This window comes from Dicentrarchus labrax, unplaced genomic scaffold (genome assembly GCF_905237075.1).
Source record: "Dicentrarchus labrax unplaced genomic scaffold, dlabrax2021, whole genome shotgun sequence".
Classification (NCBI taxonomy): Eukaryota; Metazoa; Chordata; class Actinopteri; family Moronidae; genus Dicentrarchus; species Dicentrarchus labrax.
This window is the reverse complement of record NW_026136875.1, coordinates 1,490,518-1,505,132: the sequence shown is the minus strand read 5'-3', so window position 1 is coordinate 1,505,132 and position 14,615 is coordinate 1,490,518. Positions and strand designations below refer to the sequence as shown.

At 41.5% G+C, this 14,615-nt stretch overlaps 2 protein-coding genes across 2 annotated transcripts; both read left to right on the top strand.

Moving 5' to 3' along the window:
• The first annotated feature begins 229 nt into the window (after positions 1-229).
• Positions 230-2,416, top strand: LOC127360461 (olfactory receptor 52N5-like). The gene has a single exon (XM_051394899.1). The coding sequence runs from the start codon at positions 1,294-1,296 to the stop codon at positions 2,242-2,244; it is 951 nt and encodes a 316-aa protein (XP_051250859.1). The 5' UTR covers positions 230-1,293; the 3' UTR covers positions 2,245-2,416.
• A 6,124-nt stretch (positions 2,417-8,540) lies between these two features.
• On the top strand, positions 8,541-14,211 carry LOC127360376 (olfactory receptor 8B4-like). Its single transcript, XM_051394769.1, has 2 exons — positions 8,541-8,571; positions 13,563-14,211. Exons 1-2 carry the CDS (start codon positions 8,541-8,543, stop codon positions 14,153-14,155), a joined length of 624 nt encoding a protein of 207 aa, XP_051250729.1. The 3' UTR covers positions 14,156-14,211.
• Positions 14,212-14,615: the final 404 nt, after the last annotated feature.

Below are 14,615 nucleotides of genomic sequence, written 5' to 3'. Positions count from 1 at the left end.
AAAGCCTGCAGAATCCTGGATGGACTGATTACTAGTTACCGCCAAAAGTAGTAAAACTACAGTCCCGTGTCACTCTGGACCCTAAAGAACAAGTAAAACAAAATTAGCTGAGTAATCAACACTACATGACTCAGCACTAAATGATTCAGCACAACATGATATCATATACCTGTCAACATGTGACGCTGCAGCTGACGGCCACTGACGCACCAAATAAAAGTGTATGAGTTGTGGTTTGGGGTGTAGGGCAGTTTGTAATGCCCTCAGCAGCTGCATCACTGTGTACTGTGTGTTTATCTGAATGTAATACTGGAGGATACCATGATACCATGTTTTACTTCACACTGATCTTCAAGTGTTTTTAAAGCACTTCAGTGACAGTTTTCATTTTATTTGCCATGTTTTGTATCTGTGTGTTTCTGCCTGCACTCTTATACACTGGCGGTGAATGAAATGTTGTTTGTATAACAGCAATGTATGTGTCTGTCCTGGAAGAGGGATCTTCCTTCCTGAAGTTTCTTCAATATTTTTCCTCTTAAAAGGATTTTTGTCCACAGAAGGTGAGCATGACCTGGAGCGTCTGTAGATAAAGCGGCTCATTCTAAGGTAATTCAAACATAATTTTTCTGTTTTCAGGGGATTTTACACTAATGAAAATGTACCTATGATACCTATATATTACTAGTTATTGCCAAAGCAGTGGAATAACAGTAACACGTTCATTTATAACGAGTTATTTAAAAGATTTAACAGCAATGTATGTGTCTGTCCTGGAAGAGGGAACTCTCTTCCTGAAGTTTCTTCCATATTTTTACTCTTTACAGGTTTTTTTGGGGGAGTTTTCCATAATCTGAATTTAGCCTTTAAGGTTAGACAAAATTGTACGCTGTATACATTGTGGCAAATTTGTGATATAAATACTAACTGTGACGATGTGTGTTTGCAGAAACTGTGTCACTGTTTCTCTGGATTGATTCTGGATTCTTTTGCAGAAATTACCTCCAATCTGAGTTACTGAAATCTTTAAATGCCATTTATGTGATGAATTGTTGTTTCTGTCAGGTGAACTATCCCTTTTTGAGGAGGGAGTTGTACATGTGATTAATATTTCTGATGCCTCTCTGACAAATTCAGAGTAATAACAACCTGTCATTGTCATTGTAAGGTGGAAATATTTAGATTCTCTGTGATAACTTTATTAAGAGTTGTAGTGAAATATTGTTACTCTTCTGTTACTATAACTCTGTATAACTATAACTGTAGTCTATTAATTGTCATCCATATAAAAGAGATATGGAAAACCAGACTTTCAGTGGGGATATCTTAATCCTGGAGGGGTTAAAGGTCACCTCCCAGACCTTCCTTTCTTCCTTTATCCTCCTCCTGATCATTTACATCTTCATCATGGTGTCCAACATCGGCCTGGTGGTCCTGATCTTTATGAACAGGAACCTCCATCAGCCCATGTACCTGCTCCTCTGCAATATGAGTATTAATGATGTTTTTGGGGCCACAATAATTGTCCCTCATGTACTCAAAGATCTTTTAATGACAAACTCAGAGCGGTATATTAATTACATTGACTGTGCCGTTCAGGCCTTTTGTGTTCACCTCCATGCAAGCGCCTCCCACACTGTGCTCATGATCATGGCCTTTGACCGCTACTTGGCCATCTGCAACCCCCTGCGCTACGGCACCATCATGACCAACGGGATGGTGGTAACGCTGTCAGTGGCGGCCTGGGGAACGGCCTTTGTGCTGGTGGCGATCCTCATTGGCCTCAGTGTCCGCCTGTCACGCTGCAGGTCAGTAATACTCAACTTGTTCTGTGACAACGCCTCTTTGTTCAAGCTGTCCTGTGAAAGCGTCCTCATCAATAACATCTACGGCCTCGGCTACACGGTGGTCCTGCTGGGCTCCTCCATGGGCAGTGTCACTCTCACCTATCTGAGGATCGCCGCAGTGTGCGTGCTCAGTAAGAACAAGGCCGTGAACAGCAAAGCGCTGCAGACCTGTGCCACCCACCTGGCTGTGTACATCATCCTCCTGGTGTCTGGCTTCGTCATCGTCATCCTGCACCGTTTCCCTCAGCTGTCATACAACAGGAAAGTGGCGGCAGTCATGGGACACGTTGTCTTACCTGCCCTGAACGCTCTTATCTATGGGTTACAGATTAAAGAGGTCAGGCAGAGGATTTTGGCTTTGTTCCGTAGCAATAAAGTAGCTCTGATGGAAAGAAAATGATTCACCAAGCTCAGCAAGATCAAAATATTTTTGCACAGGATTTTTATTGGAGTGGAGGGAGTGAAATAATTTTTGCAAGGTTCACGTTGAATGTTTCATAGAGGAATAACCAACATTGTGATAAGCTACCAGTTAATAATTTTCTGGTAATAAATGAATCATTGTTTCAAAATTCAGTCTACCTGCTTATTGATCAATGGTATTTTGATACACTATAAATGGATGCGAGGTCCCCCATAGGTTTCTGAAGAGCTGTTGTGAAGCTCAGTGTGGTCGTTGCCATCTTGCAGTCCTGACTCTGCCGGCTCCTGGCTAATCCAAAAATTGACAAAGAGGTGGCGCTGAATGAAGCCTGGTTACTAAAAACAGCTGCCACAGCCTTAATTAAACATAGCTTTAATCTTTAATACAATTTAACAGGTGAGTTATATGAATATTCACCCAGTTGTCATGAACGGGGAAATTAGTAAATTTATTTCTTCTGTTGGACATTTTAATATGGGACCCACTGCTGGAGCCAGCCTCTAGTGGCCGTTAGAGGAACTGCAGGATTTGTTACTTAGGTGTAACAAATTGCTACATTAAAGTAAAGTTACATTCAGACTTTCTCAGAAGTGTTTTTATTGGAGATGTAGGTACAAACACAGTCCAAAGATAACAAATATCTCCTTGCTTCATATTTTCAAGGAAAAACACAACAGATAAAACATCCCCCATGTCCCAAAACACCCTCCCTGCCTCTTGGAATAAAAATATCATGTCTGATCTGGTTGACACATTTACATGGATGACGCCTCATAGGCTAGAGCACTGGACAATTTCAATTCAATTCAATTCAATTTTATTTGTATAGTGCCAATTCATAACAGAAGTTATCTCAGGACACTTTTCAAATAGAGCAGGTCTAGACAGAACTCAACAGTAACAATGAAACAGTTTAATAATAATGGAAATTAAATAAATACATCCTAGATGCCATGTCTCTGACTCATAGTCTATAATATTACATCAAATCAGTCTTATAGGTGTAAACATTAACAATTAAAATTTACAAAAATACACGTAAAAAGTTGGCAACCCAGCCAAAACAGCAAATGCATAGTAAATAAATTGTTAAATCACATGTAGGCACATTTTACACATTGAAGATAATCTGTATGACACACTACAGTGAAAACAGCCTAAAATTGCACATAGGTTTTAAATGAATATATGGGTATAAAACTTGAAACAATAATTACTATATTGTACATGATTTCGTATGTATGGACCAATGGTGAACTATGTAAATATGCTCACACACTGACTTGTAGGAAGTGTGTAAAAATGAATGTGCGTTCAAAGTAGACAGTTAGTTAAATATTAATTTGCTGTAAGATTTTATTTTGAAAAATACTAGATTTTGACATCTACATTTCAGGATGCTCTGTCTCTATCTCAAACCACTTTCAAGCCAAAGTGTAAATGAGACAAATATTGAGAATGACCTAAAGTTTATCTAGGGAGTCAATTTTTCCATCTAATTTGCATATTATGACCTCATATGGCGACGGCCATATTGGATTATATAATTTCCATGAAATACCTGATATTTTGAAAGAGAGTTGAACTTATTTCATCAGATTCATCCCCCTCCATCTATTTGTTATGCTGTCCACATATCAAATGAACAGGTAAAAGTAAATTGTAAGCCAACAGTCGTAAACTAGAACCATTACTACCACAAAACTCATGTAAACAGTAGGCGTTTTTTTATGATTTTTTACCCTCTACCACCCCTCCTATTGGAGGACACTTTTTCTTTTCTTTTTTATTCTCTTCTTCATTATTATTAATATTATTATTATTATTATTATTATTATTATTATTATTATTATTATCATTATAATATGATAATAATAATAACAGTAGGCGTCTTTTAGCTGCAGAGGCCTAATCTGATCTATCCAGATAAAAGTTTGTAGTATTTGTAGAGTGTGGAACCTCTCATTGCAAGGCACAGTACAGAGACAATATGAACAATATTGAGACCCCACCACATAGCCTAACAAATGGACAGGTACACATCCGCATCGGATGGCTGCGCCACTGCCACGCATGGACGCACTGTGCCCGGCGCGGTAGAAAGAGTGAACACTAACGCTGGTCCCAGCGCTATTCTCACCACCCCCGCTACTTCTACCACATCCATTAGCTCCCTTACTGATACTACGAGTTTGTGTAGTAATCCCACCTATGTTGGGCAAAGGGTCGTGTGTTTGTGCTTGTGTGTTTACCTCGCTCTGCCCGGCAGCGCCGGTGCAAACACGCACCGTGACTATCACGCTCACTAATCAACTGGCCGTCATCTCCCAAAGGTAGATTTTCCCCTTCAGAATCAGGGTCAGCGAATAGGAGACCCATCACTTCCCTAAGCGTCAACTTTTTGCTTGCCATTTTCGTTTATTTTGTCTCAATAACTCCTAAATCCAGCAATACCGCTTCAGCATAAATAGCGCCGTGGCGCACACAGTTTGGACGGGTCTTCCTCGAACATTTTGCATTGAAACATGACGTTTTTCTGAGTTAAGGTCTAAGTACGGGATGTCTGCCAACTAGTGGAGGAGAGTATGAATGAGATATAACACTCTATTAGGAGAAAACAGCTGTTTGATTCAGTACCACATCCTGTCGCAATTTTGCGACTTTGGCGCTTAAAGGGTTAAAAATATATACACTATATGCAGTATGCAAGTAAGAGATGGTGTTCAAAAATATTTAAACAGTTTATAACTAAACTGTACATGTGCAATTATTACAAGTTAAAGTTAAAATAAGTTTTATTTAGTGGAGGTTGGAGGTACTGGGTGCTGATGGTAGTAACGAGCCTCCAAACCGCTTTGAAGCTCGGGGCTGGATCAGTCTGTGGCTGAAAGCTCCTGAGCTGCCTCAGCTCAGTGTAGAGAGGATGAGAGGGGTTGTCCATGATGGCTTTCAGCTTCCCACTAATCCTCTTCTCAGTCACAGCCTCCACACTGTCCAGATCCATCCCAACCACCAAGCTGGCCTTCTTCACCAGCTTGCTCAGTTTGTTGGCACCCCTAGTCCCGATGGCTCCTCCCCAGCAAACCACAGCAAAGAAGAGGACACTGGCCACTACAGACTAGTAGAGCATCTGTGGTAGCCAAGTGCAGATGTTGAAGGACCTGAGCCTCCTCAGAAAGAACAGCCTTCTCTGTCCTTTCCTTTAAAGGGCCTCAGTGTGGTCCGTCCAGTCCAGTTTATTGTTGAGCTGCACCCCCAGGAACTTGTAGGTGTCTCTACCCTCTTTATGCCTCCTTTACATTGGCACACAGCGGGTGGTGTATTCCATTTCAGCCATGTCTCAGTCAGGCATAACATGCTGCACTCCTGATACTCGCTCTGTACCCTGACCAGGGCCAAGAACTTGTTTATCTTGTTTCAGTCAGGACCACTTTCGTCAAAATATCTTATATTCCAAGCAGAATTACATTTGGCGGTATGGCTCTGTTCTGGGACCTCCTTGTCCTTCCGCGTGCCTACGTGGAAAATCTTAAGGCAGGGAGAGCACACCTCCCTGCCCTTCCATGTGCATACATGGAAAAGTTTAAGACAAGGAGAGCGGCAGCAGAGACCCCAGGGTACAGAACAGAGCAGCATCAATGGCAATCAGAAAATGACATTGATTAATTAGAAACAACATAAAAAGGAGGAGCTGGGGTGGAGGTGGGTGCAAAAGGCTTGTAGAGGGAGCAGCAGAGATAGGCAGGCAGGCTAAAGCAGCTTAAATAAGGCGCCATGCATGATGTTTGCCAATTGGATGCTTGAGGAAATCAGGTGAGCTGTCAGCTGACTTTGTATGGTATCCAATGGGAAGCTTAGAGGAATCAGCTGATGTATGTTTATGACTAGCTGTGCTCGTATGATATAGCTCTAACTGAAAGCTAAGCCTGACTTTGTGCCCTGCCTGAACTAACGCTATGCTCAATTTGTCAGTGACAGTACATTGCCCATAACAACCGAGGGAAGACAGGACTAGTATCTCCACCGCCTCTCTGTCTTCTTGTTCTTCACCAACATGCTTGCTCTAGTTCCTCGCCTTCGTCTCCTTAACTTCACCGGGATCTTCTTTCGGACATGTGACACGTAAATCACGATACTGGAAGTGGTCCCCACATGAGTAAACCCCGGCGCTTTGTTGTGTTGTGGTTGCAGTGTCCACATTCCTGCACATTGTTTAAGCTAAGTGCAAGCCAAACAAAGGCAAAAACTAAACTACCAACACTCCATTTATAAAAATAATAAATACAGTGCTAATTAGTAGAAGTAAAAGTAGGATTAAAAGCAAGAAATCCTGCTCAAAATCTAAATAGTGAACATGTTAACTATAAATATCATGTATATGGTGGTGTAAAAATGTATTGATATAAATCGCAAATCCATTTCAACATTATAGATGTGACTGTGTATCATCTGCATAGCAATGAAAGTTAATGGAGTGATTCCTAATAATGTTGCTTATAGGAAGTATAGATAAAGTCAATAAGTATTGGTCCAAATGCAGAACCTTGTGAACTCCGTGACTAACTGTAGTATTTATGGAAAATACATCGTTAACGTGTACAAACTGAGAATGATCTGATAAGTATGACCTAAACTAGCTTAGTGCGGTTCCTTTAATGCCAATTTGATGCTGTCTCTAAAAGATTATCATGGTCAATGGTGTCAAATGCAGCACTAAGGTCTAATAATACAAGTACAGAGTCCATTGTCGGAAGCAATGAAAAGGTCATTATTAACTTTAACCAGAGCTGTCTCTGTGCTGTGATGAACTCTAAATCCTGACTGAAAATCCTCAAATAAGCTATTCTTTTGTAGAAAGTCACACAACTGTTTGGCGACTACTTTCTCCAGGATCTTAGAGAGGAAGGGGAGGTTAGAAATCCGTCTATAGTTACCTAAAACCCCTGGGTCAAGAGTGGGCTTTTTAGGAAGGGGTTTACTTACAGCTACTTTAAAGGACTTTGGTACATATCCTGACCATAAAGAAAATTTGATAATATCTTCTAAAGAAGTGCCAATTAAGGGTAAAACTTCTTTAAGCAGCCTTAAAGCAGCCTTCTATGAACCTGAGAGCTGTGTTGTCTGGAGCAATATGCTCCTGGTAGGATCAAAGTGGTCTCAGGTGAGGGGCCAGACTAAGAATGGTTCACAGAAGACCCCATGAAAGAACGCAGAAGGTGAAGAGAGACCCGGCCCGGAGGAAGCCCGGGGCCCCCGTCTGGAGCCAGGCCTGGAAGGGGGGCCTGAAAGGAAGTGCCTGGTGGCATAGCCCGAAAGAGTGATGTAGACACATTTTCATCCCGCGAGCCCACCACTCACGGGAGAAACCAGTGGGGTCAGGTGCAATGCCAAATGGGTGGCAGTGAAGGCAGGGGGCCTCGACAGACCAGACCTGGGCAGCAAAAGCTGGCTTTGGGGACGTGCAATGTCACTTCGCTGGGGGGGCCGGAGAACTTGTGCGGGAGGTGGAGCGTTATCAATTAGATCTGGTGGGGCTTACATCTATGCACAGCCGAGGCTCGGATCCTTACTCCTGTATAGGGGTTGGACCCTATTCTATGGAGTTGCCCAAGGTGTGAGGTATTGAGCGGGTGTGGGGATGCTCACAAGCCCCCGGCTGAGCGCCGCTACGTTGGAGTTCACCCCGGTGGACAAGAGGGTCCCTATGCCTACGGGCTGTGTGGGGGGGGGGACTCTGACTGTTGTTTGTGCCTATGCACCAAACAGCTTCTGGAAAACCATCCAACACCTCAGGAGGGGGAAGCGGGGAACTGAGGAGGTTATTGGCCGGTGGAAGGAGCACTTTGGGGAACTCCTAAACCCGGCTAGTCCAACAACCCCACCCTCTGTGATAGAGGTCGGGCTGGAGGATGATGAAGGATCTACATCAATTTACTATAAATTAGTTACTGAGGTAGTCAAATGGTGGCAAAGCCCAGGGGATTGATGAGATTCGCCCAAAAATGCTGAAGGCTCTGGGTGTTGAGGGGCTGTCTTGGTTGTATTTCCAAAGCGAGAGTTGTGTCTGGATTCTTAGTCGTAAGTCAGACTCGTTTCTGGTGGGTGTTGGGCTCCGCCAGGGCTGCGCTTTGTCAGCAATCGTGTTTGTGATTTTCATGGACAGGATATCGAGGCGTAGTCGTGGGGGGGAGGAAAGGAGAGTTGAGCTGAAAGGCGAAGCTCTTGATCTACAGGTCGATCTTTGCTCCTACCCTCACCTATGGTCATGAGCGATGGGTCATGGCCGAAAGAACGAGATCACGGGTACAAGCGGCCGAAATGGGTTTCTTCAGGAGGGTGGCCGTCATCTCCCTTAGGGATAGGGTGAGAAGCTTGGTCATCCACGAGGGACTCAGAGTGGAGCCGCTCCTCCTTTGCGTAGGTTACTACTACATCGGTACTTGGACCTCTGGATGGATCTAAATGTACCATGAATCGGTCAATGGTCCAATTCTAAAGTTATGCATCTGTTAACTAAAGCTTTGCTGCTAACAGCGTCTCCACTCTTGTGAAAGGTAATTTTTTTCCCCTTATTTTCACATAAACTGGTATTTTATAAAAATATATAGATATGCATTTGAAGGTAAGCAATGTCTTTTATAGAAATGCCTTTTTGTAAATTTAGAAAAATCTACATCAAACAAATGTTAAGAACTGCATCAGATTGCATCAAATCGAATCAAATTGTTCTATATTAAAATGCATCGTAGCCCATGTATCTAGATACCATATCATATCAGAAGGCAGAGTTGCATATCCCTAATCAGCATGGATTTTTGCGGGATATGCTTAGAGAGCAGGTGTCCTACTACAACCAAAAACAGTAAACTGCCAACAGGAAACATAATATTCCTGTGAGATTGACAGCAGCTACAATGACGAAGTTAACCCCGGAGTACAGAGGGGCCAGTCACCAGAGGTGGGACCAAGTCATTGTTTTGCAATTTACAAGTAAGTCTCAAGTCTTTGCCCTCAAGTCCCGAGTCAAGTCCCAAGTCAAGACAGACAAGTCTCAAGTCAAGTCCCAAGTCCTACAGTTTAAAAACTGTAGGAAAGTCCCTTTAACAACAGAGTAATACTATTTGCACAGATCATGTATGCTTTTAAGATTTATTTATGTATTTATTTACAAAACTTTTTTCCAAGAACATTCTTCAAACACATTTACAAAAACAAATGCAAATGTAATCATTTACACAAAAAGTGCTGACATTGTATTACCAATGCACTATAACTAGTTGTCTGTCCTGTCTTGTATTTATCTCATCTCACATTGTCTCTGTGTGTGTGTGTGTGTGTGTGTGTGTGTGTGTGTGTGTGTACGTGTGTGTACGTGTGTGTGAGAGAGAAGGAGGGGGGGGGGATAACAAATACATGAACATAACAATGAACAGGGTTGTGCTTTTTCTATGTCAGGGCCCTATGCTGCATTGCATTTGCAAAAGATCAAATTGGCCAAAAGTCTGTCAGTCATTTGTGCACAATGTGGACGTAGTATGATGCCACCATGGCTGAAAACTCGCTCAGTTGAGTTGCTCAGTCTCTGCAGCATCTTGCAGAATCAATTCTGGCAAAACATGCAACAACAGCAGAAACAAAAGAGCCCTTATTACCATTGGTGTTGGTGATACAGTGTTAGACTGTAATGTAATTATTGTTGCAGTCAATTGGATCAGATTATGAGGAAAAAAGTTACATTAAAGTCAATAATATTTACCTTTAACTCGTTGTGCCACCTCTGTCTTGATGTCACGATTGACCAGCACACGGGTCTCCACCCACAGTAGAGAAAAGGCTGGATCCAAGGCAGCTGCTTTGAGGTAGACTGGGTCGGAAAAGGGGGCAGTGATCCCATCTTGTGTCCTGGCCATTTTCACGTTGATGAAGATCCCAAGAAATCTTTTGTTCAGGGAGGCCTGGAGACTTCTGACCAGGTTGCTCAGGAAACGGACTTGAGGCTTCAGCTTCTCAAGGTGGTGATTGAGGGACAAGACGGATGGAACAATAGCACTGATTGTGACAACCTTCTCCCCCTGTGTCAAATCAGTTGCTTCTCCAAACGGCTTCAAGATGTCCACCAAGTCCTTCAACAGATTCCACTCTTGTGTTGTGAATGACAACTCCTTATGCCCAGTCTTTTCTAGAACAGCACAGAGCTTTAGATGATCACACTGGAGAACTGCCTTCACTTGCCTCAGTGTTGAGTTCCATCTTGTGTTGACTGCAGCAGGGATGCCTTTCTGTTCCCCAAATTCACTATCAAACACGTCTTTGAACGTTGTGCTTGTGTACAGCAGTGAGCTAAGTTTTGATAACTTGGAAAGAGAAGGACATACCACTTTTGTTTCTTTCAACCCGTCTCCCACCACCAGCTGAAGAGTGTGCGCAAAACACTGCAAGCGCTGTTTCTTTGCCATAGCAGCATCTACAATTTGCTGATCTTCCAGGGTTAAGTCACACCAGAGCTCAAGATGATCTCTGTCATCATCATCCTCTTGTTCACTGGGGAAGCACACAGAGAGTGCCTTTTGCATGTTAGCAGCATTGTCACTAATAATGTAGTCCAATTTATCTTTGATGCTGTATTCATCACATATTGCCTCAAATTGGTCACAGATTCTTTCAGCTGTGTGTGAGCCTTTGAAGCGGTTGCAGGCCAAGAGATTAGTTTTAGCTGTTTCCTCTCTGCCTCTTTCTCTATCCAGTGCACAGTGACACCAAGGAATCCCCTCATCTTTCGGTCAGACCAAATGTCCACAGTGACTGAATCATGGTCAGTGTTGCTTAATTGAGTTTTTAATTTTGAACGTCTCTCTTCAGCGAGGTTCTCCGACACACTGGGCTGTACTTACTGTCAAGTACTGTCAGAAAGTGCCGAAAACTCTTGTTTTCCACAATAGACAGGGGAAAGTTGCAATCAATAATCAAGTCGGACAGTATTGCATTGGTGATAGCTTTCTGCTGTGGATGACTCATGCTGTAATGCCCTACACGACTGTCCAGGAATTGTGAGATTGAAGGCTGTTGTGGTTCATTTATGATGCTTTTGTTCATCTGGTATTCTTCAAATCTGTAAGAGGTAAGCATATTAAACAGATGTCAGAAAATCCCTTATAGCCACACATAAATTGTATTTGAATCTACTCTTTATTACTCATAGTATTAATATCAATATCAAAAACACATATTCTTAATATAAAGTACATTTAAACCTTGATTTTTTATTAGGTTTGCTTATGTTTTGCTGCTGACCGCCGTCTGCTGTGTGTGATACACTGACTAAGTACCTCATACAACCCCGCTTCAAAAATCCCAAACTATCACTTTATGACAAAAGTATGAGTAAGGGAGTTAACCCACAGTGGACGCAGATTACCGTGTTTGCAATGTAACGTTAACAGTGAGTTTACAATCTCATTGATTTAACTATGCAGCAAGCAAAGTTACTTAGCCGATAAGCTAGCGTTAGCTTTCACTTACCGTTCTTTGTGCAACTTCAAATGTCGAACGAAGTTGGAAGTTGTTGCATCACCCGCATGTTTTGCATATTGCAATTCGTTTTTGGTTGACCACCTCGTAGTTTTTATACCCGAACGAAACTATCTTTGGTATCATTTTTGCCAACTGGCGCGTTGTTTGACAGTTCTTCTTCATTGGTTGTCCTGCAATTTGATTGGATGGATGCTGTCGGATCAAAACAACGTGGATCTAATTTGATTGGATGTTGTGCCGACAGCACACACACAGATACACACATATACACAGAGAGAGATAGAGCGGTCCACGTCAACATACTTTTTAATCTTTGGGTTTTGGGGAAAGTAGCAAGTCTTTGCAAGTCAAAAGGCTCAAGTCCAAGTGAAGTCACAAGTTACTGATGTTAAAGTCCAAGTCGAGTTGCAAGTCTCTTTACATTTTGTCAAGTCAAGTCTAAAGTCATCAAATTCATGACTCGAGTCTGACTCAAGTCCAAGTCATGTGACTCGAGTCCACACCTCTGCCAGTCACTCAGCTTATAAAAGTGTCAGCCAACTTTGGGTCTGAGCGAATGAGGTTCACGTCAGCAGAGGTAAGCATGAGATACATAATACTAATCATGGTTTTATAATTGCAGGCAGAGGTCATATAGCTTAAAATGTCTTCCTAAAGCACTTCAACCTGAGAACTTATCCTGCTTTTATGTGTTTTACTTTGGACCGATAAATGTATTTTGTTACCTAAAAGTTCCCCACTTGATTCTATATATATACTTTCTTGATTATAATTTCTGTGGGTCAAACATGGTAATGTATTATTATTACTGTACAGCAGTGGTTCCCAACCTCTTTCCTTAAGGGAGCCCTTTGCTATCATTGAGTAAACTGACTGATGTTATAGATATTTAATATTACATTCAATGCGTAACAATAACAGTAGAGAAGAGCTGATAAACTGTACAATGAACCCAAACAGTGAACACAGTAACTGCAGGAAGTTTGTGTAAAACCAGAGATTTGGATACATTTTGAGCAGATTATTTCCTGTGGATATTGTTTAGAGATGGGTTTTCCGGATGTTTTAAAGAACTTTTTCTACAACTCTCTGTCAGTATTATGTTTTCTTAAATAGATTTGAACAATAATACACATAGGGGTTGCATAGGGCATTTTCCCATTTCATTGTTCTATCAGCTCTGTGAATAAAGCTTGTGTTCAGCTCTTAAAAGTTTTTTAAATGAAAAAGGCCCCATAAAATACATACATACATACATACATACATGAAAATTTCATTTCTGAAAAAGGTGCTGATTTTGAGAAGGGTCCAACTGCAGCACCTCAGATATCACTCCCCAGGTCCCTCTCATGCAGGTATTATGATCGCCCCAAATTCACCTGTATAATAGGGTAACATTCCTCATAAAACACTAGCTGCTCTGCTAATATATATAATTTCCCACATGTAAGAAGTAACTTGAAGAAAGGTGAATGCTTCTTGTTGGCATCACAGTTAAGACAAACATTCAATTCATGACAACAACAACAACAACAACCAAACATATATTCTAATTTCTGATTTCCATTTATAAACACATTAAATAAAATCAGATAACGGGTCATTTTTTCCCTTTCAGATTTTCATTGTCAAAACAAAATATTTATTTATAAATGGTAGTCAGGAAGATTGTTTCCTCATTTTGATTTTCTCATTTTAAAACAAAAGATATATAACTGATATTTTTTTCCTCAATGGGCTTAAATTATCCCTCTGCACTATAGACAACCAGACTTTAAGAACAGATATTCTGCTTGTGGAGGGGTTAAAGGTCAGCCTGGAGTCCTCCATTCCCGCCTTCATCATCCTCCTCCTCATCTATATCTTCATCATGGTGTCCAATATTGGCCTTGTAGTCCTGATCACCACGGAGAGGAGCCTTCACCAGCCAATGTATCTGCTCTTCTGCAACATGAGCGTTAACGATGCATTGGGGGCCACGGTCATCATTCCTCACTTGCTGAGTAACATTTTTGTTCCGAGCAGCGACCGCTTCATTCCTTACATCGACTGTGTCATTCAGGCGTTTTATGCTCACTTTTATGCCGGTGCCACCCACACTATACTAATGATCATGGCTTTTGATCGCTACAGCCACCTGGCTGTGTACATCATCATGTTTGTGTCTGGCTTCATCATCATCATCCTCCATCGATTTCCAAACTTATCCGATTACAGGAAACTGGCATCCATCTTGTTCCACGTGGTCCCTCCTGCTATGAACGCTATTATCTACGGACTACAAATCAAAGTTGTCAGACAAAAAATATTCATCATGTTTAGCAGGAAAAGGACGACTGTAGCAGAGGTGAAATGACTCAATAGTGAATTAAATGTAAATGATTGTTAATAAAATAGTTGCACTTACTGAAATGTAATTTCCTTTTCCTTACTTTTCAAAATTAATTTCACTTCGCAACACCCAGAGTGACTTAATGTTTCTCAGCTGATGTTAATTGATAATACAGGCCTTCTGTGTGCACAGACATGGCTGATTTGGATAAACCAGGAATCATAAAAACCTTCACTGTTACGTCTGATCGCTGTATTAAATCCTCCGTCAGTCAGTTTGGAATAAGAACTTCTGTCATTCATGCAAATATGCTCAAGATAAAATAATTGTCTTCCTATATAATAAATAATGGTGTAACAGTCACAGGGGGCATTTTATTGCAGTCAGAATTTTATATTTTCCTGATTATACTTTTACCCAAAGTCTTTTACTTAAAGTCTCCATTAAACAGGAAGCAGAGAGCTGTTTGCTTCATCAGTTATGT

Excerpts from the sequence above, each read along its gene's own strand:
- LOC127360461 (XM_051394899.1), top strand. The coding sequence starts at position 1,294 with ATGGAAAACCAGACTTTCAGTGGGGATATCTTAATCCTGGAGGGGTTA.
- LOC127360376 (XM_051394769.1), top strand. The coding sequence starts at position 8,541 with ATGGGTCATGGCCGAAAGAACGAGATCACGG. Across the intron at positions 8,572-13,562 it reads CCGAAAGAACGAGATCACGG|ACAACCAGACTTTAAGAACA; the intron begins GTACAAGCGGCC and ends TCTGCACTATAG.